Raw genomic sequence first — 25,617 nt, forward strand, 5'->3', positions numbered from 1 at the left:
ATCGGTAAAAGCATTGTAAAAAAATACGTGATATGCGGTCCATAGTCTATGATTATTTGTCGTCATTGTTACCCATTGATCGTAATTGAACGTAATTAATTTTTTATATTATATTATATTTTATAATAAACAATTTGAAAAGTCCTAGAATTATAATATGACTAGGAAAATACTAAACACGTTGTAAACGGTTACATTTCAGGCTGAACCCGCGCTAATGTACGATGCAGTCAATGTGTTTGCTCACAGTATCGGATCGATAGGTCAATCCGAACGAATGCCATCAGAAAACATCTCATGTAAATCATCGAATCGTTGGGCCAACGGCACGTTTCTATACGACAGACTGAACGCGGTTGGAATTGCATTAATCGACTTTGGACTGTACGTACACATATTAATTTTGTACCGTCGGTTTTACAGGTAGACATCGAAGGGTTGACCGGTAGGATACATTTCGAAGTTGGCAAACGGTCGGATATAAAGCTGGATTTGCTCAAACTACACCAGGAAAAAGTCAAGAAAGTTGGATTTTGGACGCCTTCGACCGGTATTAACATCACAAAACATTCAGTTTTTTATGGCCAACAAAGCTCCAATGTAACGCTTATCGTAGTAACTCGAATAGTAAGTGGTTAAAACTTATTCCTTTTATAAACGTTTGGAATATTATGAATTTTTTTTTTATCATAATTTCGAATGGAAAATTGCTTATACATAAAACATAAAACACAATCAATGTAAAAAAATACTATTATTGTAGTAAAAAATACTATATAGGCTTATGTCGAAAAAAAATACATTACACGAAAAAGGGTTATGTTGTGAACAGTTAGTTATATACCGTCCGAGTGAACAATAAAGAATTCGTTTATGTCAGGTTAGGTTGGGTTAGGTTAGGTTATAGTATCTGTTTATGGTTCGTTTTTCCGTAAATATAATTATGTACCTTGATTGTAATATTTTTACAGGAAAAGCCATACGTTATGATCAAAGAAGACAAAAACCTTACGGGCAATTCCAAATATGAAGGTTTTTGCATTGATTTACTACATAGAATTGCTTCTCAAGTTGGATTCCACTATGCGATTACGATAGTACCGGATAATAAATACGGCGCTTATGACCCGACCACGAAACAATGGAACGGTATAGTGCGAGAACTTATAGATAAGGTACCTATTTTTCATAATACCGTGATATTTATGTATGCCTCGATAATCATATAGGTAAAACGTTTATCATTTTTATATTTGATTTTGTGTAGAAAGCTGATTTGGCGATGGCGTCGATGACAATTAACTATGCCCGGGAGAGCGTTGTAGATTTCACCAAACCGTTCATGAACACGGGCATCGGTATATTGTTCAAGGTACGTGTCGTATGAGACACTATTGGAAAAACAGTTTTCTAATCATATATATAATATAATAATAATAATAATAATATACGTCATAAGGCAGAATACCGAGAAAAATCGTGTATAAAAAAAAAAACTTTTGCAATCATCACTTAAAATAAAAAGTTCACGTCGGTCCCCCAGAGCATTCTACGGCAAAACTTAATTTGTTTTTCCTTCTTCAAAACACACAAACACACACACACACAACAAACACCTTTGCTGTTATACGGTCACCGTTGACGACGTCACAGGCCGTAACTTCATTGAAAACAACAGCTACATTGTTTCTCGTTTTCGCAGGTTCCGAGTAACGAACCGTCAAAGCTCTTCGCCTTCCTGAATCCGCTGGCGACCAGCGTGTGGACCTTTATGCTGGTGGCGTACTTGGCCGTCAGCCTGTCCATGTTCTTTTTGGGTAGGTTTTCACCGTACGAGTGGCGACCACATACTGAGGAAAAGCACCGTCAAAACCGGTTCACGATATCGAATTGTTTTTGGTTCGTCGCCGGCGTTTCGTTGAAACAGGACGCGGGAATCACGCCTAAGGTAATAAAATCATCAACGTTTCCGTATAAGACAGTCGACTATTATTATGGACATGACCAATCGTCTCATGTAAAACAGGGATGTAAGTCCATCGAGACATATTATGAGATAAAAATCTTGGTGGGACGTACTTATGTATATAGTGTGACAAACACAAAAACGATGTGGTCCTTTATGTCCAAACGCTTGCTTGAAAGGCGCATGAAAGAATTAATTTTATATAAGTACCATTTTTCTTTTAAAAAATATCGTTGACCAATATTTTGTAATTAATAATGCACATTTTAATAATTTACCTACGTAAAAAATCCCGATTCGGATAATTCGATTATGCATATCTTTCACCACCACTAATTTCTCCGCTCCTAAGTTGTGTTCAATTTAAAGTTAATAATTATAGAAAATACTCATGAAAACTTTTGCCTATCTAAAATTTTAAACCTTAAAAATGACCAGCAATCTTATTAGGAAGGAGGAGGTCCTGTATGCGAGGAGAAAAAATAGGATTTTTTTCTACAATTTTTAATCTCAAAGATCTACTCAAAGACACTTACTGATCGATAAAGGCGCTAATCAAAGAAAATGGAAAAAAAAACCATTGTAAAAATAACTTTTTTGAGCTTCGAAACTAAAATAGTCCTTTGAGAATATTATCAAGTTTGACCATTTCTTATACAGTAAATAATTACAGCTAACAAAAAATCGTTAGCTAAATGTCTGTTAAAAAATGTTGACTGTGTTAAACGCATATTATTTTATAATAAATTCGCAATACTGTTCAAAACTGCAATTATTGTATTTATACAGGCGACTTCGGCGAGAATTCTAGGAGGTATTTGGTGGTTTTTCACCATCATAATAATACCCTCTTATACAGCTAATCTGACCGCGTTGCGGACGGTCGAACGACTGCAAAAACCCATACAAAACGTCGCAGAGCTATCGTCGCAGGAAAAAATAGCGTACGGTACACTCGAGGGCGGTTCGACCATGTCGTTCTTCAGAGTAAATAGTTCAACCATTTCGCGTGCAGGTGAACGGTTCGACGGAAAACTAATCGACGGTTTATCCGAATACTTTCAGGACTCACATATACCCATATACAAGAAAATGTGGGAATTCATGGCGAAACATAATTCGGCGTTTGTGTCCACCTACGACGAAGGTACGAAAAAGGTGTTGGAAGGCAACTACGCTTTCCTGATGGAGTCGACGATGATAGATTACGCGGTCCAGAGGGACTGCAACCTGACGCAAATCAGCGGCCTACTGGACTCGAAGGGCTATGGCATAGCGACGCCAAAGGGTTCTGTGTGGCGTGACAAGCTGTCGTTGGCCGTGCTTGAACTCCAAGAGAAAGGCGTTATTCAAATGCTGTACGACAAATGGTGGAAGAACGCGGCCGACATATGCATCAAAGACGAAAAAGTCAAAGAATTCAAACCTAAACCTCTGGATCTCAACGACCTGGGTACGATATTAACTTAAGAATAAAGACAGTATAGTACTCAAACGATATTTTCGGATTTGTTCTTGAGTCCAGCAGTAACATAGTTAAAACCAGATATGGGAAAAAATAGGTGGATAAGTGTGCCTAAAATTTAAAAACATACGTCTCTATTTTAACTTTGTTAAACAATTTTAATGGATATATTACGCATTTTTAAGTAAGGGTCATTTTCGACCTAATAATACCTGTTGCTCAATATAAGGACACCAGTTAAGGGTTAAAATGTATCGTGGAAAATAGTTAAGTAACACTATTTAAAATACAAAACAGTATTGAAATTTCTAAATACAAAATAGTTTGAGCTTGTTCATTTATAACATTCATGGTAAAATGTACAAATAGTTGTACAGTCAATTACGTACTCATGTATAAGATACAACGTACACAATTAACGTTTTCTCAGATATTTTTATTAGAGTAAGCTTTTAAGAAGACGTTATACGTCCAATTTTCTAGCGTAAGAACTTGACTACGCAGAATGTTTTTTACAATAAAATCGAAAAAGGATGACATTTTAAAAGGAATGTCATGTCCGTTAATATTTTCTAAAAAGTTATGACCGTTACGAAAAAATGTGTTTTTTACAACAGTACATATTAAGCCAATAATAAATATACTGAAAATCAGATTCCAACTTCCCTCCAAAATAGCATAGTCTTTCAATTTCATGACAGGTGTTTTCAGTTTTGGTCTCTAATATCATCATAGACAGAGTAATAACACAATTTGCTTAGCTATTTTTTGATGAAAAAGAAAAGAAACCCCGCTTAAAAACGTAGGTTACAAACGTTGTGACGATCTGATAAAAAAGTTAACAAAAAAGGATCCTAAGTACAGTTCAAAACTTTTAAATTTACCATTTTAACGATTTGTTGAAAAATGTTTAACTTTGATATGGTTTTTGAAATCTGAAGAAAAAATTAGGTATATAAAGTCGAAAAATACATTTTAAGTAAAACTTACAGAGAAAGTTCTAGCAGCCATTTCTGAATGCACCATCGAATTCTGGGTAAAAGTAGAAGGGAAAAAATCGCTAACTGCGTTTGTTTCATAACTTATTTGTTAGGGAAAAAACTGATTTCTATAATATCTCGTAGGCGGAGTGTTCGTGTTCGTCTTATGCGGACTGACCGTGGCCGTCATCGTCGCCATCTTGGAATTTTGTTGGCATTCGAAAAAGAAGTCTAAAGACCAAGTAAGTTTTCGTAGATTTTGCAAGTTTTTCTATTTATTTTTAATACCTTTCGCTACGACAGCAACAGTCCGTTTGTACGGAAATGGCGGAAGAACTCAGATACGCAATTCGGTGTGACGGTACCAAGCACAAAGCCACGTTGAAACGAACGTGCAACGGTTGCTCACCAATCACCACATACGTACCAGCGCCCATGCAAATGAATCATGTTACCAGTCATATAGTAAGTATACAATTCATATCTTATACGGTGAATTTTTGTATCGGAGAACCTTTTTTTTCGAGTGAAATCTTAAGGTAGATTAGTAAAGCGAGTAATAATTCTTGTCGATAAAATGTTATTAAAAAAAAAAAACCGTTAACTGTTTGAGATCAGGGCGGTTAAAAATATAGGTACAACTCAATCTAACTAACAATATTAGTAATATTGGTAATATTAGGAAAACGATAAAACGAGGAACCAACATCACGTATTATTACTATTATACTCGTATCTACTTATAATTAATTAGCAAAACAATTACCGTAACTACCTACCTATATTAGAGGCGATTCTGGACTACTCGTCAATATCGATAGGCGTCTTGAGTGTATTAATAACTGAAGCCTCCTCGTTGTCTGATGGTAGTTGCTGTTTGAATTTTCCTTGTGCCGCTAAGTGCCATAATTATTTTCATATGGTGCGCTGAAATTTGAAACAGGTGCGCACGAGCGCCTTTGAATGTAGACTGTTCAGGAATCAATTTGTATATTATAATGTTTTAATAATTGTGTTTTATACTTATTTATTTTAGGACAACGTTCCTATGATCGAGCTTTCAAGGCCAGCAATAAGCATCGACCACGAGGATCAATAACATTTGTCGCCCGACTCGCCACCTTTGCACCCGGCGAGTCGGAGCCCTTTCAAAAATGTCCAATTCCGGTTCCACTAAATAAAAGGAATTTTTTTCACCGTGTAATGAAGTCAACTGCCGACTAATAATAATAATTAAGAACTCCGTTTTAGATATCTTCATTTTTTTTCCAAATGAAATAAATGTATAACTCGTGTTTTTGTTACTAGTAAAATATATGTAAATACTAACAATTGTTACATGAAAATAATAATATTGTATTTTACATGTTTAAGTGATTTGAACAATCAATGTTAACTGTCCATAAATTATTGTACCAAAAGTGATTTTAAGTTTTAATTATTATGTGCTTCGTGTTATCATAGCCTGAACAGAAAACTGTTTCTACGTTAAAGTTGTTAAATCGAATTTAATTTTAACAATAAAAAAAATAAATGTTTTAAAATATAATTTTAAAAAATCGTCATTACTTTTGCGTTGTTAATAATTTTATATTCTCAAGACATTGGTTAGCCCTAAAACTTAATAAAAATACGTTGTTTTTCAGGGCTTCCACAGAAATGACTTGCAGTGCGTTCTTCCATTCTTCTATCATTGTACTTACTTCTTCCTTGTAGTTATCGCATTTTTTTTCGTGGTTTATTTTCCAGAGATCTGGTATTGAACTTGTGGTCAAAACTTTTCCGTCGGTAACACATAAATCGGCTTTGACCAATAATCTATCAATCATGTGGAATGCATAGAAAACGCTGCGAGAGGAACTGGGACTGGGAGTAGAGTTTGATTCAGGCTTGAGACGGTCGATTAGCATGTTAATGATGTTCCATCGCAGGTATTTGTCGTAGCAAAATTTAGCTAGGAGATTACATTGGTATTCCACGTGAACGGACTACAAAATCACAATAACAAATGCAATTAGTTACAAACTTTAGAAATAAATCAATTATTCCCATGTTTATGTTGCCATTTTCAGACAATTCAAAAACTCATAGTGCTTCATCGTTACGAGAGTAGAATTTATATTAAACATAGACTAAAGCACTATTGGTTTTTTTATTTTAATAACCCCAAATTTTTTTATATATTTACATTGTATTTATGGTGATCGTTCAAAATCTTAGTTACGGTAATTCGGACAAAATCGGTAACGAAATCACGGCAAGTGAGCGCAAACTCATCGCTCTTGGCCGCTTTGTCTATCATGTCGATCAAATATCTAATAATATTTCTGTCACTGTGCCATTCGATTATTGTGCTCAAAAGTTCTGATTCGTCAAATAAACAGCGATCAATACAGTTTACAGCGTGCATGATGCAATCGGACATAGATTCTTGAGGCTTTTTGTTTCGGCTTTGAGACATTTTTTTCCAACTGATTGTATTGTAACCGGAATCCATAATCGATTCGTTGGCCCCATTCAAATAATGCATAGTAATAATAGACTGGACGAGAGAGGTGTCTGGTTCTTCGAGTGAGATGGAACCCAAATTGTTAGGTTTGGGCAGAAAGCGATCACTGTTTTCATTTGTATCGGACGTCTTCAACTTTTCTAAAACGTTTAGAAGACAACAATAATTTGAGAGCATTATGAGTAAATAATGTATGGCATAAAATGGGTCATTCTATGCATAATCAACAAGGTTTCTGATGTGTCTTTATTTCATAACTCTTGATGATTGTTCAAAATAACTTAAAAAGGTCTAGTTTTCATAATTCGTTTTCTTATGATTTTTTAGTTTCAAGGGAAAATAATATATCACGCCTTATAAAAATCCAATTAGAGTTTGTTCATAATAACACGCCGAAGTGGAAAATCGCGATAAGCCAGCCGCATTTTTACTGGGTCCAGCTAACTAAGTTTGTAAGTGAAGTAGTAAATTTAAATTTCCAGAGGCAATTTTACTGATAACACGCAAACGAAATTTGAAATTATGAAGTTTTTTGTGGCTAGGGTAAAATTTCAATTTTGTGACTTGTGTCATTTTTGAAATGACCGATTCAATTAATCAATATTATGTACAAATAATAAATATCGATAGAAATAAATAACAAAAAACCTTAATAATATATTATTATTACCATACAATTTTTCATACCACTAGTACACTATTTTTTTAACTTGGGAAGCCTCTCGAAGTATAAAAACGACTTGAAACGACTATGCTTATACCAATATGTGATCGTTTTTTTCATAATTTTTATTACGACAGTTTTTCAAAACGAAAGTTAAAAGTGCGGAGTTTATTAAACTAAAAGTTCATAGTCGATTTTTTTTTAAAGTTTAACATTTTCACTTAAGACTAGACATCACGAAAAAATAGTGAAAACTAGATCTTTCTAAGTTAGTTTAAAAAAGCATTATGCTTTAGTAATATTGCAACGCCGTTTTACCTACGCCAAGTTTTACTTTTGTACATAATACAACAATATGACATCAGATTTATAAAATTACACTTACTCGAGGCACTAGGTTCGGCGGGACCAGAAAACAATTCCGTCGTTTGATTGTAACCTTTATTCGATTCGGAATCACTTAATAATTCCTGGAAGTATATTATTCAAATCTCGTTAAACCAACTATACGAGTGTACAATTATAATACTTTACTATTATAATACTATACTATAATACTATCGTACAATTATAATTGTCAAACACTTTTTTACTAAATAAAACCTAGTTCATATTGGCGCAGAACAAAAATAAAAATATAAACAAAATCTGGATTATCTAATTGCCACAACACTGAAATTAACAATAAGAACAATTTACATAAAAACGAATTGTTAAGTATAAAAAATAAAAATATTGTAAGGTTGGAAAAAAGTCGAAGTTCGTCACAACTCACAAAGTACTTTATTTGATTTACACTTTGCATACATTTTGTTGCTCAAATATTAGAAATCTGCTAATGAATTAAATTACACAAAAAACAATAATAATATTTTTTTGTGAATTTTTCTAGATATCAGTTGAAAAGGAGTGTAACTTTTAATCTATTGATCCTCCAAAGTACCAACCACTTACAATCTCAATTCTATGCAGATTCTACTCGAGTTAATCCGTCTTTATGAGTAAAGTTTACTTTTATGTGAAATTGTATTACACAAATGATAGTTTTTAGGGGTGTATTAGCAAATTGTCACATTGCTAAAAATCCAATTAGAACGTTACAGATTAGTTATCAAAATCCCTTACATCGTTTTACCTTATCCTATACCTACAAATGTGGTGGATCTAATCTAGCCTGAACATCAGGAAAAATGTTTTAAAAATTTGAAAAGTTATTTTTCGGGAGGGCCTCCCCCCCCCCCGAAAACTTTTTCTTGCATTCGCCCCTGACCTAGGTATATCATTTAATAAAAATAATTTTGTATTATAGCTGCGAATTTTTTCGACCCTCCCTCTTCTCTATAATTCACATCCTCAAAATGTTTATTTTGGTTTAAATAAAAATACATATTTTAGTGTACCTAATAATTAATTAATTAGATAGGTATATCATATCTACTTAACTCATTGTCAGATTCTGAGATTATAAATAATGGTTTCGTAAAGGAGGAGGGGCCCGGGGGGGGGGGTCAAAATTATGTTTGACTAAACTTACAAAATCGTGTGGCACGTCACTATTTTTTATACTATTATAATAAAAATGATGATAATTATTATCATGATTATTTTTAAATATGACAAAAGTTACCTTAAAAAATCGTTCATTTTCATCTTCCATGATTTTAGATTTATCTGCGATGTCCATACCTACTGTAAGACTTTCTTCAATTGGTGGTCAACGTGAAATTTAACAATTTTCCTGTTATTATAATATATAAAAATATAAATATTAAATATACCTATATATTATAGATAGGTATCAACTTAGGCTACGGCCTAGATATTTAAAACTAAAACTTTCTAGTGTGTATAATAAGATGTAATGTTTTAATAATATACATTAAATTAATTAGGTGCATCACTTATTGAATAGCATTTTCCAATTAATACAAATACCTACTTATAAAAAGTTGCACTCTACCTACAGACATAATTAAGTTTAGTATCTCATAGAATAGATTTAAAAAAACATGTGATGCAAACGATTCGCTGTGGTGTACAGCATGTACGACAAAATAGAACAAAGAGTAAAAATTCGTCTGGTTGATTAATTAATACACAATTAATATACCAAAACATTGGAGAGACGCTTTGGTTGGATCAAGAACTAAAATAATAATAAAATAATAGTGATTAACAATAATTAAGCAAACCCTTGGTATTCTATTTCGAGCAAAATAAAAAATAAAATATCAAATCATGTTAATAAACAAATTTTATATTATTTTATTATTATTATATTGTGTAGTGCCAATAAACATTAAAAAAAATTTCATTATGTTGGTAATTTTTTTGTTAATAATCGAATATTTTTTTTAATTTTAATTTATTAATTTAAACAATCTTACTCGTTAAAATGCAATATCCAAGTTGATAGCACAGAATCTATAAACTATTTTGTAAATATAAATCTGAAATCATTACAATATTTTTGATTCTACAAGAAGTAGAAACTCTGTGGTAATGTTTGAATGTAAAGTGATACCATAACAATGGTTACTTGTAGCAGGGTAGAAGTATACTTATAACATCTTTGGGAACGCATGTTGAGGTTAACTCATATTTCTCTCAATACTGATTACCGACAAAATGTACAGTACTTGTTCTGATACCGCTATTACTGAATACTTATTGTCTTATTGACTGTAGCCTAAACTTACAGACCTAAAGTAAGTGAAGTGCGAACACGGAACACCGATTTAAATCTATAATATATAATTAAGAAAACATTAACAGTTATAATCATACTTTAGTCCTGACTGTATGTTTTTATATAACCATTATTACAAATATTAATTTAAACGTATCAAACTGTGAAAAAATACTTTTCAATAAGTGTAAGTACGTATTAATTGGAATTTTTTTAACAAGACAATTTGTTGATGTATTGTTTTTGATTTAACTAGGTAATTAAGAAAAAATCTTGGATCAGCATGGACGGGTCAAAGCTTTCGCAAGAAGAACTCGTAGACAAATTAAAACAGCAAGTAGCTATGGAAAATATTGAATTATTATTAACCGTAAGTGTGATTTATATCTTCCATCCCAGAGTTACTAATTACAACTTAATGTAAAATAGACTAAAAAACAGAAATAATTATTTTGTGTAAAATTTAACATATCTTTTTATTTATATTACGGTTATACTTTTTAGTTGCCAAGATAATGACGACATTATGTACTTTATTTCCTATTGTATTTCAATGCCTAATTTTAAGACAAATTTATATGTAGTATAAATTATTTGATTTTCATTGTTTAGCTAAGTAACATTATTAAACATATTTTTAAATAATGATAGGCTTTAACTCTGCTAGTTACGGTAATTTTCAAGCCTCTATACCGATCATAATTCTCATGTAGAAATCATTAGTACCTAGTTATCTAAAAACAGGAAATTATCAATACAGACCTTGCAAATTTAAAAGTGTATTTGTATGGACGAACATTATAGTTTTGGCTAAGCCTAGTACATAATTTAAAAAAATATTCTAAAGGTACCCAAATGAAAGTGGTTAAAACTTGTATGTACCTAAAGAAAATGTACACGCTAAAGTATTAATGAATTTTTTTTTTTATGAATAGAAAATGAGTCGGTTGTGTTTCAACAAATGCGTAACAAAACCGGCCAATTCACTTGATAGTTCTGAACAAGTAATTATAAATCTATCAAATTATATATTAACTATTTACTTTATATTTTACATAAATATTTTAATTATTTCTAGAAATGTGTGACAATGTGTATGGATCGTTACATGGAAACAGTAAGTCTCGTATCAAAATCATTTGGTGAACGAATAATGTCAGAATCACAAAATATGCATTAAATCAATATTGATGTTGTAAATTTATTAATGTAGTTTTTCTATTTAATGTTTTTCCACATTGTGAATAATTTGTAATTACATTAAAATATAAACAAAATATATGGCTATATATTAGAAAAATTTCACAAATATTTTGGTTTTTTACTATTATATTACACAGTTAGGTATAGTAAATATTTATAATAATCTATATAAATGTTCAATCTTTATTTAAACTCTTTGGTTAAATTCGGTTCAAATGTATCTCGTCGCGCACTACCAACATTTTAAAACCATATTAAGTCATCTAAATTAAAAAAAACTGACAATTCTGTTTTTGTTTTAATTTAGAATAATATGTATTATAATATAAAAACAAAATTAAGCCAACTGTTTTTAAATTGGTCTGTGTTATAAATAATAATTAACACACATTTTCACTACTGCTTTTCTACCGCTGGTCGCTAATAAAATTAATATAATTTCAACTAAGCAATTTTTTGAAGTCAAACTGGAAGTGTTACACAGAATAATTGAAACATTTTTTTTTAGATTGAAATGTCTATTACTCCCAAACTTAGTTACCTAAATACCTACAGTTTTTTTAAATTTAGATTAAATCACTTGTACATTTAGTAGCAAGTTTAATTAAATATTATAAAATCTTTAATTTAATTAACTATTTTTTGTTTATTGGATTAAATTACTTACTTTTTATCACTTATTATAAAATCGGTCACTTTCCGTCACTAATTTTATTATTAGTTACTTGTTTTGTTCTAATCTAAAATATTTGTTTTATGAAATATATTGAGCCGATCAGTTAGAACGGAAAAATATTGCCAAAAAATCAAATTTTACCATGACATGTATTATTTTAAAAAATAAATAAATTACAATTATAATTTTTTTTCAAATTTTGAAGAATACAATCTTATATCACTAAAAAACAAACGGAAATTAATCTTGGCCCATTTCCGTTATTAGACGAAAAGATTTGATTTGACTCTCTGATTTTATAATAAGAATTTCAGAATTTTAAAACCGGTTAAAATTGATTTTTCGTGAAAAATAACTTTAAAAACCTCTATTTGAGTGATAATAATTTCAAAAATATTTAATTCTTTTATTAGACCAAAAAAAATTTTGAAAAATGTTCTAGAGTTCAAGCCATTGAGTGGTTTGACTCAGAATCCTCCATATATATATATGTATATTTTATTTTTTACAAAATATGTACAACATATTTGTGGATTATACGAGTAAAAATGGATTTAAACTACCAGGTTTTTTTACAAGACTATAAAGAAATAATTTATCAGTAAACACAAGCAGGGATGGACTAAGGTAAAATATATAAACCTAAACTTTTGTACAATTTGACACCTTTAATTACATAAAATACAGCCCCTTGGGTAGATTACCTAGAAATAATCAATATCGTGAATTCAAGTGGCCCATACCCTTTTAAAAGTTTGTATTAATTAAATAAACAACTCTGGGAGTTTAATTTAAACGTAATTAACTCAATATATATTTATATTATAATTACTAATAAGACATTATCAAAAAAAATATTAACAGGAAACAAAAACTTATTCATCACCATCGCTGCTTACTTCATCTTCCAAATCTAAATCTTCGATTTCATCAAATAATGATTCATCGACTTTCACAGAATCACCTAAAAATTAATATATTATTAAATATTTGCCATTTACGTTCAATGGTAGTATTACGAATAACATATTTCATATGCAATCAAACTAGAGGAAACCTACACACATTTTTATAGAATAAAAGTTGTTTCCATTAAATATGTATTTTATTTTCTATGTGTTAAAGAATTTTAGCAATAATGAAAATAAAAATAGCAAACCTTCTTCTAAGAATTTCAAGTCTGATTCATTTAGTGATTTATCGGTCATAAATAACTCACGACCTGTCATTTTTTTGCCTTTATCCTCTTCGTTGCGTTTTTTTAAAACACCCATGTCTTCTTCAAATTGAAATTTCCACCGTAAAAATGATTCTACCGTTACTTTAGTTCCCTCAAATCGTTTCTAATCATATAAAAGTACAAACAAATTAAGAAGAAAAATAGTAATTTAGGGTAGAAGTAGTCATTAAATAGAGTAACAAATAATTATAACTAAATAACACTCACTAATTCTGCTTCCATTTCTCTTTCCCGTTTTTTTTCTTCATCGTCTTCTTTTTTCTTCTTTTCTCTATCCGAGTTTTCATTCATCCATTCTTGAGCTGCTGACACTAAGGTAAATATCATTACCATGCCTACATTTTCTCGTGCCTATAAATAAAAGGGTAACAATGACGGTAAATTAAAAATAATATTCGCAATCAAATAAGTTACCTGTTGTAATAGATATTCTTTTAATTCATTTTCTTCTTCTTCTTCGAAACCAACAACGTTTTCAATTTCAACAATTGGAGGTTCATCGGGATATTTTTCAATGTATTCAAACTTTAAACAACAAGACAGCCCAATATCGTGCTGATCGCTGTCAAACTCATCAGATTTGACAGGTATTTCAAACTGATAGTACGGTTCTGTAGTCAAAACTAAAAATATAATATACAATACTGTTAGGGTGGGTTTTTTTTTTTTTTAACAAAAACAACCCGAATTACTTGTCATTTCACCACAATAAATTGAATCCAATGCATCAATTTCATTTTGTTGTTCTTCTTTGTAGTCCATCTTGTACTTGATACCATTAATTTAAAACTGATGCAAAACAGTTAATATTTATAGTAAACCTATCTACCGACTATCTTAAGTATATATATTTTTGAGAGAGAAAAGATTTTTTTTCCATTCAACACTGTTTAGTAAAAAATTAATAAAATTAAAATAAAAAAACTTAAGAAGTGAAGTTTAGGAATTCGGATATGAAGTACGAAAAGGAAAGTGGGAGATGTGGTCTATGAACACGTTATACCTTATCAGTTATCAAAACCGTTATCACTTAACTCATATTCTGTTATCGACATAATATTTATTGTTATCACTTTGCCGGTCTTTATCAGTGAAATATATCAACAGTGGAATAATTTTTGATATAAACAAAATATAATAGTTAATAATTAAAATAGTAAATACAATTTATAGTTATTTATTCTTAAATTTAAACACAATAAATGTGTAACATTAGGAATAGTTGAAGAACAATGTATTAATTACTTTATATTTTAATTATTATTATTTCGTTGTACTAAAAATATTTATAATTAAGCTTCAATAACTCTATATAATGTGTGGAATATCTAGAAGTTTGAAAAACGTACCCAAAACTTCATATTTTATTACAACACCAATATTTTATGTCAATGCAAGTAAGTGTAATAATATAATGAAATATATATGTTTAAAATTATTATTTTTTGTTTAAAAACACAATATATTATACTAAATTATGCCTAAAATTAAATTTTTTCTTACTCTGTTCAGAGTTCGTAAAACTCCTTTTATATTAGTTTTTAAATGGTTCACAGCTGTTTTTTTTGGCATATAAAGCTAGTTCAAACACATTTTGTTTGCATAAACTTTAAAAATTATCACATCTAATTTCATACTTAAATAAAATATTACTAATACCCTTCACCACACCTAACCAAGTTTTTGGTGTTTACCAATGATGGTAATATTAGTTTTGGAATATACCCAAAAGTAACAGGAATATACTCAACTAATGTAAAGTGCCTCATTTTGTGGTGAATGTTATTTTTAATATTTTATCTAACTATATATTCCACAAGTTTTCGTTCAGGTTATTTTTACGTTAACTTTATGATTTCATATGATGAATAATGCTATTATTGGTTTCACAAAACTCTCCAAAATAATATCTAAGGTGGAATATCAATTCCCTTCATTTCCCTCTGACCTTTAGTGTGAACGATTGAACCGGCAAAGTATTGTAATTTTGATGCAATGACAGATGGTATTTTGTTGAACCTGCTGAAGTTTATTCAGTATCTAAATTTCTTATAATTAATAAGGGTACAATTTTTTTCTGTTTTTAGTATATACTTAATTTAGTTTAACAAATTGTTTTTGCCATTAATGTAATCGTTAAATGTAAGCTTACTAACTTTCATAATTATAAAAAAGTATAGTAGGAAAACAATAAAAAATATTAAATTTGTAAATATGTATAATCATTATCATATAGCTTAATGAGCCATGAAGGCCCAACACTGCCACCATGAGATAGCTTCTTGACAAATTCGCTATCCGGGACAGGTCATCAGTCCGTCGCCGGAGATGGGGATGGCGGTTCTTTTTCACCGGGCGATTGCTCGCCCGTCAAACAGAGCGCCTGTGACCTAGTGTCGAACCTGGCGACAGTGAGCGCTAACACACTGCCACCTTACCCACTCGGCCACTTCTCCTCCTCCAAATATTTATAATAACCCAATCAAATCAAAAATACCTATTTTAAACAAAGTTGGCAGAAAAAACCAACTAAATTTTTCTATGCACCCAAAAATATGGGTTTTATTAGGTTCAATGTGTACCCACAAAAAATGTACTGGGTCGTGATTAGTAAAAAAAAAAAACTTAATAAATAATGAGTATTAAGAATGTTCAATTTTTTTTTTATCTTTAATATTGTAGGCCCTCATATTGGACATCTTTATAGTGCTTTAATTGCCGATGCTTCTGCGAGGTTTCAAAAGCTCATAAATCCCAGTATAAATATTCTCTTTAGCACTGGTACCGACGAACACGGTCTGAAAGTGCAAAAGGCTGCCGAAGCGAATAAAATGTCTGTAGATAAATACTGCGACATAATTTCCAACAGTTATCGAAGCACATTCCAAACGTTCGACGTCGGTCACACGTCTTTTATCAGGACCACGTCGGATAGGCATAAGAAGTGTGTAAGTCGATTTTGGGACAAAATACGACCTCACATGACCGAAGGCAAGTACACAGGATGGTATTGTATGGCGGATGAAACGTTTTTATCGGAAGACCAAATCGAACGGACCAACGATGGTGTCCGGGTGAGTAAAGAATCCGGACGACCCGTGGAATGGGCAGAAGAAGACAATTATAAATTTGACTTGCGCCCGTTCAAGGAAGACCTTCAAAACTGGTTAAGTGATCCGCACAGGATAAAACCAAAAGTATTCCACGATATACTGTGCAGGGAAGTGAACGATTTGTACGAAATATCGCTGTCGAGACCGAAGAGCCGGGTGGATTGGGGCGTACCGGTGCCCGGCGACAGTGGCCAAACCGTTTATGTATGGTTAGACGCTCTTGTCAACTATTTAACCGTGTCCGGTTACCCGGACGGGGGTTTTTGGCCTCCGGACGTGCACGTGTGCGGCAAAGACATTCTGAAATTCCATGGTGTGTTTTGGCCGATATTTTTGATTGCTGCCGGACTGCAGCTACCAAAGCGGATTTTCGTACACTCCCACTGGAAAGTCGACGACGAAAAGATGTCGAAGACCAAAGGCAACGTAGTGGACCCCGTCGGAGCCGGCCGCGCATACACAGAGTCGGGCCTCAGGTATTTCCTCCTCCGAGAAGGTACCGCACACAGCGATGGTAACTACAGCGATGTCAAGATCAGAAGAATACTGAATTCCGAGTTGGCCGACACCATGGGCAATCTTTTGAACCGTTGTTGCGGCAAAGCTATAAATCCCCATCTAATCTACCACAAATCCAATCCAGAAGCCTTTATGAACCTGTCGACTGACCCGAATTTCAGAGAACTCGACCAACGGTTGAACAAACTCGCCGACGTTGTAGCCGGTCATTACGAAGAGTTGAACTTTTACAAAGGAATAGATGAAATCGTAGCCACATTGCAATGCTGTAATCGATTTTTCGAACATAACAGACCTTGGGAATTGGCCAAAAGCGACGACTTGGACAAATTGTCGTCTATACTACACGTTACTTTAGAAACATTAAGAATGTCCGCAATAACTCTGCAACCCATTGTACCCGCGTTGGCCGATAGGTTACTAAATAAATTAAACGTAGACAATCGAAATTGGGATCAAATAAAGCCCAATTGGATCGACAATAATGAAATTGTTAATCCTAATTGTTTACAAAATAAAAACATAATATTGTTTAAAAGACTAATAATTAGTTAAATGTTATATTCGTTAAATATTGTAAATGTGTTGAAATTAAAAAAAAACAATAATAATAGTTATTCAAAATGTTATTGTTGTGTATTGATAAATAATGAAATACCTACTTTTACGATGTTATATTATTTGACAATCAAATGGGTAGTTCATTCATTAAGGTTTTAGTACTTCGCAGTTAGGCCACGCTGAACTTTGAATTGTTCGACTAATAAGAATTTTTTTTTCTAAAAACGTTTCCATGAGAAATATAACAATGTGTTAATCGTGTTAATAATAAGAAGAAGATAAGAAATATAACATACAAAAACTTTTTTTTTTTATGCATGTTTGTTAGAGATTTCACATCTTGGGCGCAAACCTAAGATATGGGTAAAGTGACTATACAGATAAAATGACGTATGTAGTCATAACTCATAAATAATCTATTTGTAGTAGAAATCATTTTATATTATCCCATTAGAATATAAAATTTTAAACTAAAGGATGTCCCAAAATTAAAAAATAATTAAGTACATTTTTATTTTAAATAGAGTGTTTAATAATTATATAATCATTCGAATAATTGCCTGCGATTATTTCGAATAACGTTATTTGTAATTCAATAATTTCGCCATTTCAAGTTACGTAATTGTTTAATAATTAACTTAACTTTAATTATACAAACCATTTTTTTTTCTAATAAAATATTATATTATTGTACCGTTTTTTGATTTGTTTTGCTCTTACATATATTAGTGTTTTAAATTAGGTACACTATAGTGAAATAGCCGACAAAAAAAATTAAATATCCTTACTTTAAAAAAATAAATAAATAATGGCTACAGGTACACCTATTATAGGAGGTACTTATGTGGAATATCGTTACTAAGGTAATTGTTAACCGTAAACACAAACATGACCTTGTGCACAACACGCACTTCACTATGTAATCATAGCCAATTAAAAACTAGCTGGAAAGAAGAAACATTTCCGTTTCAGTCGAGTAGTATTGGTCGTACAGCATACTACTTTGTGCAGTCGTTAATCGTTATTATTTACATTATACAATATTATATTATAATATACAATAACAGTTTCAAACAATCTAACCACAACCAACAACAGCTTGTTTTCCATTAAATCTTGTTTTGAAAACCTAAAATGACTTACAAACTTACTTATTTCAACATCAGAGGTAAAGCCGAACCCATCAGGTTCATTTTGGCATACTCGGGAATCGACTATGAAGACAACCGCATAGATCCTTCAACGTGGCTAAGTTTAAAACCAAGTAAATATAATATATATATATATATTTTTTTTTTTCTTAAATAGGTATTATATTGCATTAAAAATTGAAAATTGTATGTAAAAAATAAATGTTATACATACATACATGCTAAGAGCCTGGTATGGGTACGATCTGCGAGGTGAATGATCTTTTAAATGTCTGGTGTTACATAACATGAAATACATACATAGAAACATGCCACGAAATATATTTACATTCCACAATTTTGGGCAAACTATAGGATGACAAACATTATTTATACTTTTTATACTTATTAATTGAAAACGATTTTACAAGTAAAGTGAAAAACAAATAATATATTGCTATTAATTTATACTATATTATTATTATTAAATAAAAATGATTGTGTTAATGTTTTAACATTGCCAATTAATGTATTTATTTAATATTTGTTTAAAAACGTTGTGCATAACACAATTAAAATCATAGACGGCCACAATTATTTAAAAAATAAATGTGGACAAAACTATTTTAGTTTTTTATTATTTTACACTCGAGTCATTAGTACATAAATATCTCAAAAATTAGTATTTTCACAAAAAATACATAATCTTAACCAATTAAATTTGTTATTTTTAGACACAATTTATAGACGTATAATATTTGTAACATTGTATATACAAATTAAAAATAGTTAGTAGTTGAAAAATGTATTGAACAAATCAAAACTAAATAAGAACATTTATAAAAAAAAAAATTCAAATTGTTTCATAGTATATTTTTTCTTTCGGGGTATAGTTCTTGAAAGGCACTTTTTTTAAGTATTCAATTTTTTCAAGAATTAAAATTATAGTATCATCTCAACTTTTTTTTTTTTTTTTTGTAAATCCGTATTAAGGAGTTTAGACATTAATTAAGGCATTTGTTGTAATAAATATTATTCTTTAATAATCTTCAAAAATTGTGCAGTATAAATGACGGATCAAAATAATTAGCATTGTAAGTTATAATGGCCAGTTAGGTTTTTTTTTTAAAGTATTTGAGGCTATATTTATGTTATTCAAATGAGTATGTTATTTTTAAGATGCGCCATTTGGTCAATTGCCACTCTTGGAAATCGACGGAAAAGTGTTAAATCAGTCTATGGCAATATGTCGTTATTTGGCCAAAAAAGCAGGATTGTTAGGCAGCGATGATTGGGAATCGTTGTTGGTGGATATTGCGGTTGACAACATTGGTGACTTCTTACAAGGTATTTTATTGAGTTATTAAACAATCACTAAACATGTTATTGTTTCCTTACTAAAAATAGAAGTATTAAGATTTTAGAGTACATTGGCTCCCTGACACTGATCCATCAAAAGCTACAAAGTACAATACCCTTATAAACGAATCTATTCCTTTCTACATTGACAAGTTTGAACAGATCGTCAAAAACAACAATGGTTACTTTGTGAACGGAAAGGTATTTTAATGACTATTTATTATTTGAAATACTTAAATTTTCACCAATATACCTAGTTATTTTTATTTAAATATTTTTATTATTTTTTAAGAAAATATGTGGAGAATTTGAACAATTTGTTTAAAATATATAAATTTATTATGAATACGTTTATCTTGTTTCAGTTGACTTGGCCTGATTTATTCTTTGTTTCGCTTCTGGATACGCTGAAATTTGTAGCAAAAAAAGATTTTCTCGAAGATAAACCTAACTTAAACGCTCTCGTGGACAAAGTTTTAAGTTTGCCTCGAATTAAAACGTGGACAGAGAAAAGACCGAAAACAGATTGTTAAATACTTAAATGTAATATATCTGTTTTTGTTTTGAATTAATTTTTACTTCAAAATGAATTATTTCACATTGACAAGATAGTTTTTTTGAATATAAAAATAAAATTAAACAATTTATATTAATTCTAAGACCAGTTCTGAATTTAGCACCGTATTAATAAAACAATAGTGATATTAATAAAACGATTGTCTAAAATACATTTTTTTTAAATATTCAAATATACAAGACACGCTGAAAATAGCACAAAACGGTATTTTTTATTAGTTCTATACGAGACCGATTTAAAAAATAACTAGAAGTGCTACAACATTATTCTAAAATCGGTTTGGGTAAGTAAAACAAAAATATTGGATTTGGGTTCAATAACAAAAAATAAGGTTACACAATATTCTACAGTGTAATTATTATTATTAACAAAGCCTTACCATATTAATTATTATTAAGACAAACAAATTTCATATGCAACAAATTACTATAGTAACATTTTTAACGCAAAGTCCACACAAGTAGGTAAATCACATATGAAATAGGTACTATTAAGTAGATGTTTATTGTAATACAATACGTCATACTCAATGGTAGTACCGACCTATTATGTTATATTTATTTTAATGAAATTTTATACCATGTATAACACTATAGATTAGTAATAATAATATTTTTATATTTATTTACTACCCATAGAGCGTTCAGTTCTTTTTTTATGACCTCGAGTAAACAATGCGATACCGTGTGTCCTACGATAACATTATAAAGAGAATTATTAAAATTGACGTTCATATAATATATCTAATACTTTATGACTTGGACGTCTTATCTTAGCATGATGTCATCGTGTAATTATAATTAGGTGTATGTGTACAATAACATTATTATGTAAATACAGGAATGAATGTCTTTATTTCAATCGCTTTTTATTAAAAGGCCATGTGTTACATTTTGTTGCAACTTTCAACTAGTATAAACTCGAATTGAATATTTTTACAGTATAGAAATTTGGTATAAATGTTGAGTACCATGCACGTCATAATGCACATAAAAAAAAAATGATTTGATGAACAAAGTTACCACATTTTGAAAGTTATGCAGTTTTTTATTATTTACCAAAAGTTCACCTGTTGAAACATGTGGCCTTTTAACAAAAAGTGATTCATCTGAGAAAAGGGTTTTGAGTATATTTTAAAGATTTGCTGTTTTTTTTTTTTTTTGTCGAGTATGATTTAATTGCTACGGATAGATATTACCATTGACTAATTATATTATGACGCATCTGAATGTAATAATTAGTACCTTACATATTTGTAGGTCATTATTAATTATTTCATGTACCTAACTGATTTATTTTCAAATTTCATAATAAATGTATTAATTTTTATCGTATTTTACACTAAATCAAATGCCAACCTATGTAATTGCGGTTATGGTAATTGTCGACTATCGTTTTATAATTAATACTATTAATAATTTAAAAAAATGTATGTTCACTTGTTCGTAGCATTAGACATCATTATTATTTATCTAGCTTGGATGTGAACCCTAGCAGGCACCTATAATCTAACAGAGAAAAGACAGTTAAATATAATATTGCTTTATCTATTTTTAATTTCAATTTTATTTTGTACGTCATTATTAATATTTAATTAGTCCACAATTTAGTGATTTAGTATTTTTTACACACGAAATTTCAAGTACATGGTTCATTTTAGCCATATGCAATGGACAAATTAGGTTAAAATCAAACGCATTTTTTTTTTTTTAATAACATTTTAGAATCAATATACATATACTATCAATATATATGTGCTTTGATCTTCTACGTTTAAACCTTTAGGGTTTAGGCTTTAGTTAAATTATTTTAGATCATAAAGCTCAAAAAATTCATTTACGCTGATTATGTCATTACGAAACTGCAGTAAGAAGCAATAGTTGTAAAGTAAAATTCAAAACATTGCCGTAGGTCGTTTTTCTATGTATAACTTTATCTGAGGAATATTTTCGATTGTGTCTTTGAGTCCTTGCAAGTGAGGGCGGCCTTCCAACAAATCGATTTTGGCCATATGATTCAAATAGCCTAAAACTCCTACAAAGAATAAGTCAGCCCAAGTTAACTGAAATCACAAAATTGAACAGCAATTAACGATATCATTTCGTTGTTTAAACATTATTATTTATGAACATTTTTTTCTATACATAAAAAATTATCTAGAAGCGGATGATATGATAAATGAATGCTGAGGTTCAATATTTGGCTATAGTCGTTATAGTAATTATAGTTAATAGACAATAGTCCGTTTGTCTACAATCACGTTTGGTTGAAAGTCTGACTAAAATGGCTGAATGAAAGCCGGTAAGGGCTAGGGACAGTCTATTGTAACTTGACGACTCTACAGGAAGTTCCTATTTAAATCCCCAATATTTTGGTAAGGTCTTGAGCAGGCTGTCATGAACCAAATGGGTTTAGTACAGGAAGTATCCGGGAAGTTAATAATGAATCCCGCCGGAAGTTCCTGACGCGAACCGATCTAGTCTGCCCGTAGTAAGGGGAGGCAAGTCGAATAATTCTAAATGAAGTTTAATGTTATGTGCATTTTAAGTTACCTTTCCGTTTACAAAGTATCCTTTATTTTCTGCAACGATTTCTTCAAATTTATCCATGTAATACGGTACAGTTTCTTTAAACAGGGGAACGTATTTTTGATTTTTAGATTCTTCATTCTGATCGTAAAAGTACCCCGCGAGCGCTACAAGAATATTTCAAGTGTATACATTTATAATTTAGCAAGACATTAATGGGCATTACCTTGTCTTAAATCGTGTATGTTATCAACCGCAATATCAATAAGCATCGATTCCCAATCATCATTTCCGGCTAATCCTGCTTTCTTCGCCAAGTAACGAGAAATTGCTGCAGATTGGTTCAATACTTTACCGTCTACCTCCAAAATTGGTGCCTTACCAAACGGCATAGCTAAAAACGGTTGAGCCAGTTGTAAACCAGCCGTTATAATTAGACACAACGAAATTCAGCATAACATATAGGTACTATAGTTATATTATACTTGGTTTGATGGTTGGCCATGATTCCACTTCAAAGCGATAATCTTCAAAATCAATATCCAAATAAGACAAAAGAAATCTGATAGGTTCGCCCAGGGCTGTTGCGTTAAAGTATGTTAGTTTGTAAGTCATTTTGAGGAATTCTTCACTGTAGATATTTTAAAGACAATAAACAAGATTTATTAATACTAAAAATGTATCACAGTTTTATTTTATAAAATATAACTTTAAAAAAACCAGCGGATTGGGGTCGAGGCACAGATAGGTGGGGCGGTGCATATCGGGGCCGAAGAGAACACAAAATATTCTTTAAGAGTTTAATAAAATCACTTTTAAATAAATGCTTCAACGCAAAACTGTACCTACCTACGTAGATGGTAAAATATATAAATTATAATATTTACATAAGTTAACATTTTAGACAGGTCGACTGAAAAATGTATAATATGATAAAAAAAACTAAAATACAAAAAAAAATATTAAAAAATCAACAACAATCGCAATAAGTAAATATTAACACGTAGAAGTGATATCGTTTTTTTTAGATTTTCATTAAACAAATGTGTTCACAAATTTTACAAAATTGAGAACATTATAAAGCCACTGTACATCTACTTTCAATAGAATTATCAGACATTAAGTCTTAAAATTACACCTAAGAAAGTGAAATAAAGGGAAAATATTTACCCCCTCGAAAAAAGGGGTTATAATGTTTTCTAGCTTTTTCACTTTTCATCTATCCTATGTCACAAAAAACGTATAGGATATCGCACAAGTTTGGAACTACCAATTCGACTATTTTTCAGTACATTTTTATTTAGGGTGTATTTCTCTATGTTGAAAGAGATAGGGTAGATTGTTTTTTCATTTTTGGCTTTGTGAAGATCTTGTTGGGTAAAATAAAATAACGCAAAGCCTGAAGTGTTATATTGCAAAATGTCTAATATTTTTTAAGTCACGCCAATAAATAAATAAAAACTTAACAAATCACTTACAATAATATTTTTCAGGGTGTAGAATGTGTATATTCTCCAATGTAGATGTAACGACTTACTGACAAGTCACAGCTAACTATTTACTGACAATGACATACCAGTTAATTGGCGCTCGGTCGACGCTATTTAACATGGATATATAATGTACTTAAACACGCCCACGAGGTCAGACGGACAGAGTTTTAGCAATAGGCTAATTGTATCCCATCAAAACATAGTTATTATAATACCATTAATTAATTACAATTAAATTAATTGTACACTCCAAAAGTAATATTGCTGTAAGATTATTGTAGTTATGTGGTTGGTTTTTTTCTGTAGTTCATATACACTTCATCGCTAATAATAAATACAATTTTTGTTCTAGCACTTGTTTATTTTAGTACAGAAAAATGTATTTACCTATTGTTTGTCAAATTTGATCGACGAGTCTGTCATTATAATATAAAGGCTGTAATTAATTACAGCCTTTATAATATAGACCTATTATTTTAAATGTCTTAAGGTTAAAACGGCTACCATAATAACTTTCATTATTCATTGTTCTTACTTGTTTTCTATGATGGATGAATCATTTGAAATGTGAATGGAAAATCTATGGCCCAATATTCTTATAATCTTACTAGCCGGGTATTTAATTATTCCAAAAACTATGTATACTTCATAGTTCATGCTAGGTCGTTTTTTATTATTATCCCATGTCATCCCTTTCCACTCACAACCCTAGGATTGCTAAGAGTATCTTACCCCTACGGGTTTTTTTCTCAGAACGTTATTATGAGGATCATATACGACCTAACCGTTGCGTTTAAAGTTATCCCATAAACCACCACATATATACTGGGTGAAGCCAATAAAACTAGAGTATAAATACATTAATTCATTTTTGATTTAGGACATTGATTTTAAAACCAACAGTTTAGGATAAATATTTATGTAGGTAATAATAGCTTTCATAGT

General features: G+C 30.7%; 7 protein-coding genes across 9 annotated transcripts in view; 4 read left to right on the forward strand and 3 right to left on the reverse strand.

Moving 5' to 3' along the window:
- LOC126845955 (glutamate receptor ionotropic, kainate 2-like) overlaps positions 1-5,870 on the forward strand; it is a 94,643-nt gene extending 88,773 nt beyond the window's left edge. Inside the window, exons 7-16 of the mRNA XM_050585032.1 lie at positions 203-355; positions 424-627; positions 972-1,175; positions 1,268-1,372; positions 1,703-1,948; positions 2,756-2,953; positions 3,032-3,419; positions 4,556-4,653; positions 4,715-4,876; positions 5,448-5,870. Of these exons, the coding sequence (XP_050440989.1) occupies positions 203-355; positions 424-627; positions 972-1,175; positions 1,268-1,372; positions 1,703-1,948; positions 2,756-2,953; positions 3,032-3,419; positions 4,556-4,653; positions 4,715-4,876; positions 5,448-5,510 (1,821 nt within the window). The 3' untranslated portion in view covers positions 5,511-5,870. The remainder of the gene's footprint in view (positions 1-202; positions 356-423; positions 628-971; positions 1,176-1,267; positions 1,373-1,702; positions 1,949-2,755; positions 2,954-3,031; positions 3,420-4,555; positions 4,654-4,714; positions 4,877-5,447) is intronic.
- LOC126845956 (uncharacterized) lies at positions 5,818-10,057 on the reverse strand. Its single transcript, XM_050585033.1, has 5 exons — positions 9,972-10,057; positions 9,212-9,322; positions 7,970-8,054; positions 6,600-7,060; positions 5,818-6,399 (listed from the first exon to the last, which is right to left on the reverse strand). The coding sequence occupies exons 2-5, from the start codon at positions 9,266-9,268 to the stop codon at positions 5,977-5,979; spliced, it is 1,026 nt and encodes a 341-aa protein (XP_050440990.1). The 5' UTR covers positions 9,269-9,322; positions 9,972-10,057; the 3' UTR covers positions 5,818-5,976.
- A 158-nt stretch (positions 10,058-10,215) lies between these two features.
- On the forward strand, positions 10,216-11,582 carry LOC126845750 (mitochondrial import inner membrane translocase subunit Tim13-like). 3 transcript variants are annotated; one of them, XM_050584626.1, is made up of 4 exons: positions 10,216-10,468; positions 10,530-10,643; positions 11,209-11,277; positions 11,352-11,582. In XM_050584626.1, exons 2-4 carry the CDS (start codon positions 10,557-10,559, stop codon positions 11,451-11,453), a joined length of 258 nt encoding a protein of 85 aa, XP_050440583.1. In that variant the 5' UTR covers positions 10,216-10,468; positions 10,530-10,556; the 3' UTR covers positions 11,454-11,582. The 3 variants fall into 3 exon arrangements, with proteins under 3 accessions (XP_050440583.1, XP_050440582.1, XP_050440581.1); XM_050584625.1 differs by having other exon boundaries at positions 10,217-10,464; XM_050584624.1 differs by having other exon boundaries at positions 10,217-10,460.
- A 1,355-nt stretch (positions 11,583-12,937) lies between these two features.
- Positions 12,938-14,376, reverse strand: LOC126845902 (RWD domain-containing protein 1). Its single transcript, XM_050584911.1, has 5 exons — positions 14,085-14,376; positions 13,807-14,015; positions 13,600-13,743; positions 13,312-13,495; positions 12,938-13,116 (listed from the first exon to the last, which is right to left on the reverse strand). The coding sequence occupies exons 1-5, from the start codon at positions 14,152-14,154 to the stop codon at positions 13,028-13,030; spliced, it is 696 nt and encodes a 231-aa protein (XP_050440868.1). The 5' UTR covers positions 14,155-14,376; the 3' UTR covers positions 12,938-13,027.
- A 136-nt stretch (positions 14,377-14,512) lies between these two features.
- Positions 14,513-18,087, forward strand: LOC126845901 (methionine--tRNA ligase, mitochondrial). Its single transcript, XM_050584910.1, has 2 exons — positions 14,513-14,789; positions 16,075-18,087. The coding sequence occupies exons 1-2, from the start codon at positions 14,708-14,710 to the stop codon at positions 17,577-17,579; spliced, it is 1,587 nt and encodes a 528-aa protein (XP_050440867.1). The 5' UTR covers positions 14,513-14,707; the 3' UTR covers positions 17,580-18,087.
- Positions 18,088-18,534: 447 nt separating this feature from the next.
- On the forward strand, positions 18,535-20,853 carry LOC126845903 (glutathione S-transferase-like). Its single transcript, XM_050584914.1, has 4 exons — positions 18,535-18,849; positions 19,895-20,062; positions 20,133-20,275; positions 20,440-20,853. The coding sequence occupies exons 1-4, from the start codon at positions 18,720-18,722 to the stop codon at positions 20,605-20,607; spliced, it is 609 nt and encodes a 202-aa protein (XP_050440871.1). The 5' UTR covers positions 18,535-18,719; the 3' UTR covers positions 20,608-20,853.
- A 901-nt stretch (positions 20,854-21,754) lies between these two features.
- Positions 21,755-24,794, reverse strand: LOC126845904 (glutathione S-transferase-like). Its single transcript, XM_050584915.1, has 5 exons — positions 24,658-24,794; positions 23,665-23,810; positions 23,406-23,573; positions 23,204-23,346; positions 21,755-22,713 (listed from the first exon to the last, which is right to left on the reverse strand). Exons 2-5 carry the CDS (start codon positions 23,792-23,794, stop codon positions 22,546-22,548), a joined length of 609 nt encoding a protein of 202 aa, XP_050440872.1. The 5' UTR covers positions 23,795-23,810; positions 24,658-24,794; the 3' UTR covers positions 21,755-22,545.
- Between the last annotated feature and the right edge of the window lie 823 nt (positions 24,795-25,617).

Source organism: Adelges cooleyi, unplaced genomic scaffold (genome assembly GCF_023614345.1).
Source record: "Adelges cooleyi isolate 19-005CV unplaced genomic scaffold, UGA_ACOO_1.1 ACOO_flye_CR_arks_rails_tigmint_CR_PRNA_8, whole genome shotgun sequence".
NCBI classification, from domain to species: Eukaryota; Metazoa; Arthropoda; class Insecta; order Hemiptera; family Adelgidae; genus Adelges; species Adelges cooleyi.

Coding starts and splice junctions, on each gene's coding strand:
- LOC126845904 (XM_050584915.1), bottom strand. CDS start 23,794: ATGACTTACAAACTAACATACTTTAACGCAACAGCCCTGGGCGAACCT. Junction 23,574..23,664: donor ATGGCCAACCATCAAACCAA/GTATAATATAAC, acceptor AACCGTTTTTAG/CTATGCCGTTTGGTAAGGCA. Junction 23,347..23,405: donor CATACACGATTTAAGACAAG/GTAATGCCCATT, acceptor ATATTCTTGTAG/CGCTCGCGGGGTACTTTTAC.
- LOC126845956 (XM_050585033.1), bottom strand. CDS start 9,268: ATGGACATCGCAGATAAATCTAAAATCATGGAAGATGAAAATGAACGA. Junction 8,055..9,211: donor AAAATGAACGATTTTTTAAG/GTAACTTTTGTC, acceptor ATATACTTCCAG/GAATTATTAAGTGATTCCGA. Junction 6,400..6,599: donor ACGATCACCATAAATACAAT/GTAAATATATAA, acceptor GTGATTTTGTAG/TCCGTTCACGTGGAATACCA.
- LOC126845750 (XM_050584626.1), top strand. CDS start 10,557: ATGGACGGGTCAAAGCTTTCGCAAGAAGAACTCGTAGACAAATTAAAA. Junction 10,644..11,208: donor ATATTGAATTATTATTAACC/GTAAGTGTGATT, acceptor TTTTATGAATAG/AAAATGAGTCGGTTGTGTTT. Junction 11,278..11,351: donor CACTTGATAGTTCTGAACAA/GTAATTATAAAT, acceptor AATTATTTCTAG/AAATGTGTGACAATGTGTAT.
- LOC126845901 (XM_050584910.1), top strand. CDS start 14,708: ATGTGTGGAATATCTAGAAGTTTGAAAAACGTACCCAAAACTTCATAT. Junction 14,790..16,074: donor AATATTTTATGTCAATGCAA/GTAAGTGTAATA, acceptor TTAATATTGTAG/GCCCTCATATTGGACATCTT.
- LOC126845903 (XM_050584914.1), top strand. CDS start 18,720: ATGACTTACAAACTTACTTATTTCAACATCAGAGGTAAAGCCGAACCC. Junction 18,850..19,894: donor GTGGCTAAGTTTAAAACCAA/GTAAATATAATA, acceptor GTTATTTTTAAG/ATGCGCCATTTGGTCAATTG. Junction 20,276..20,439: donor GTTACTTTGTGAACGGAAAG/GTATTTTAATGA, acceptor ATCTTGTTTCAG/TTGACTTGGCCTGATTTATT.
- LOC126845902 (XM_050584911.1), bottom strand. CDS start 14,154: ATGGACTACAAAGAAGAACAACAAAATGAAATTGATGCATTGGATTCA. Junction 13,744..13,806: donor AAGAATATCTATTACAACAG/GTAACTTATTTG, acceptor TTTTATTTATAG/GCACGAGAAAATGTAGGCAT. Junction 13,496..13,599: donor GAGAAATGGAAGCAGAATTA/GTGAGTGTTATT, acceptor TTATATGATTAG/AAACGATTTGAGGGAACTAA.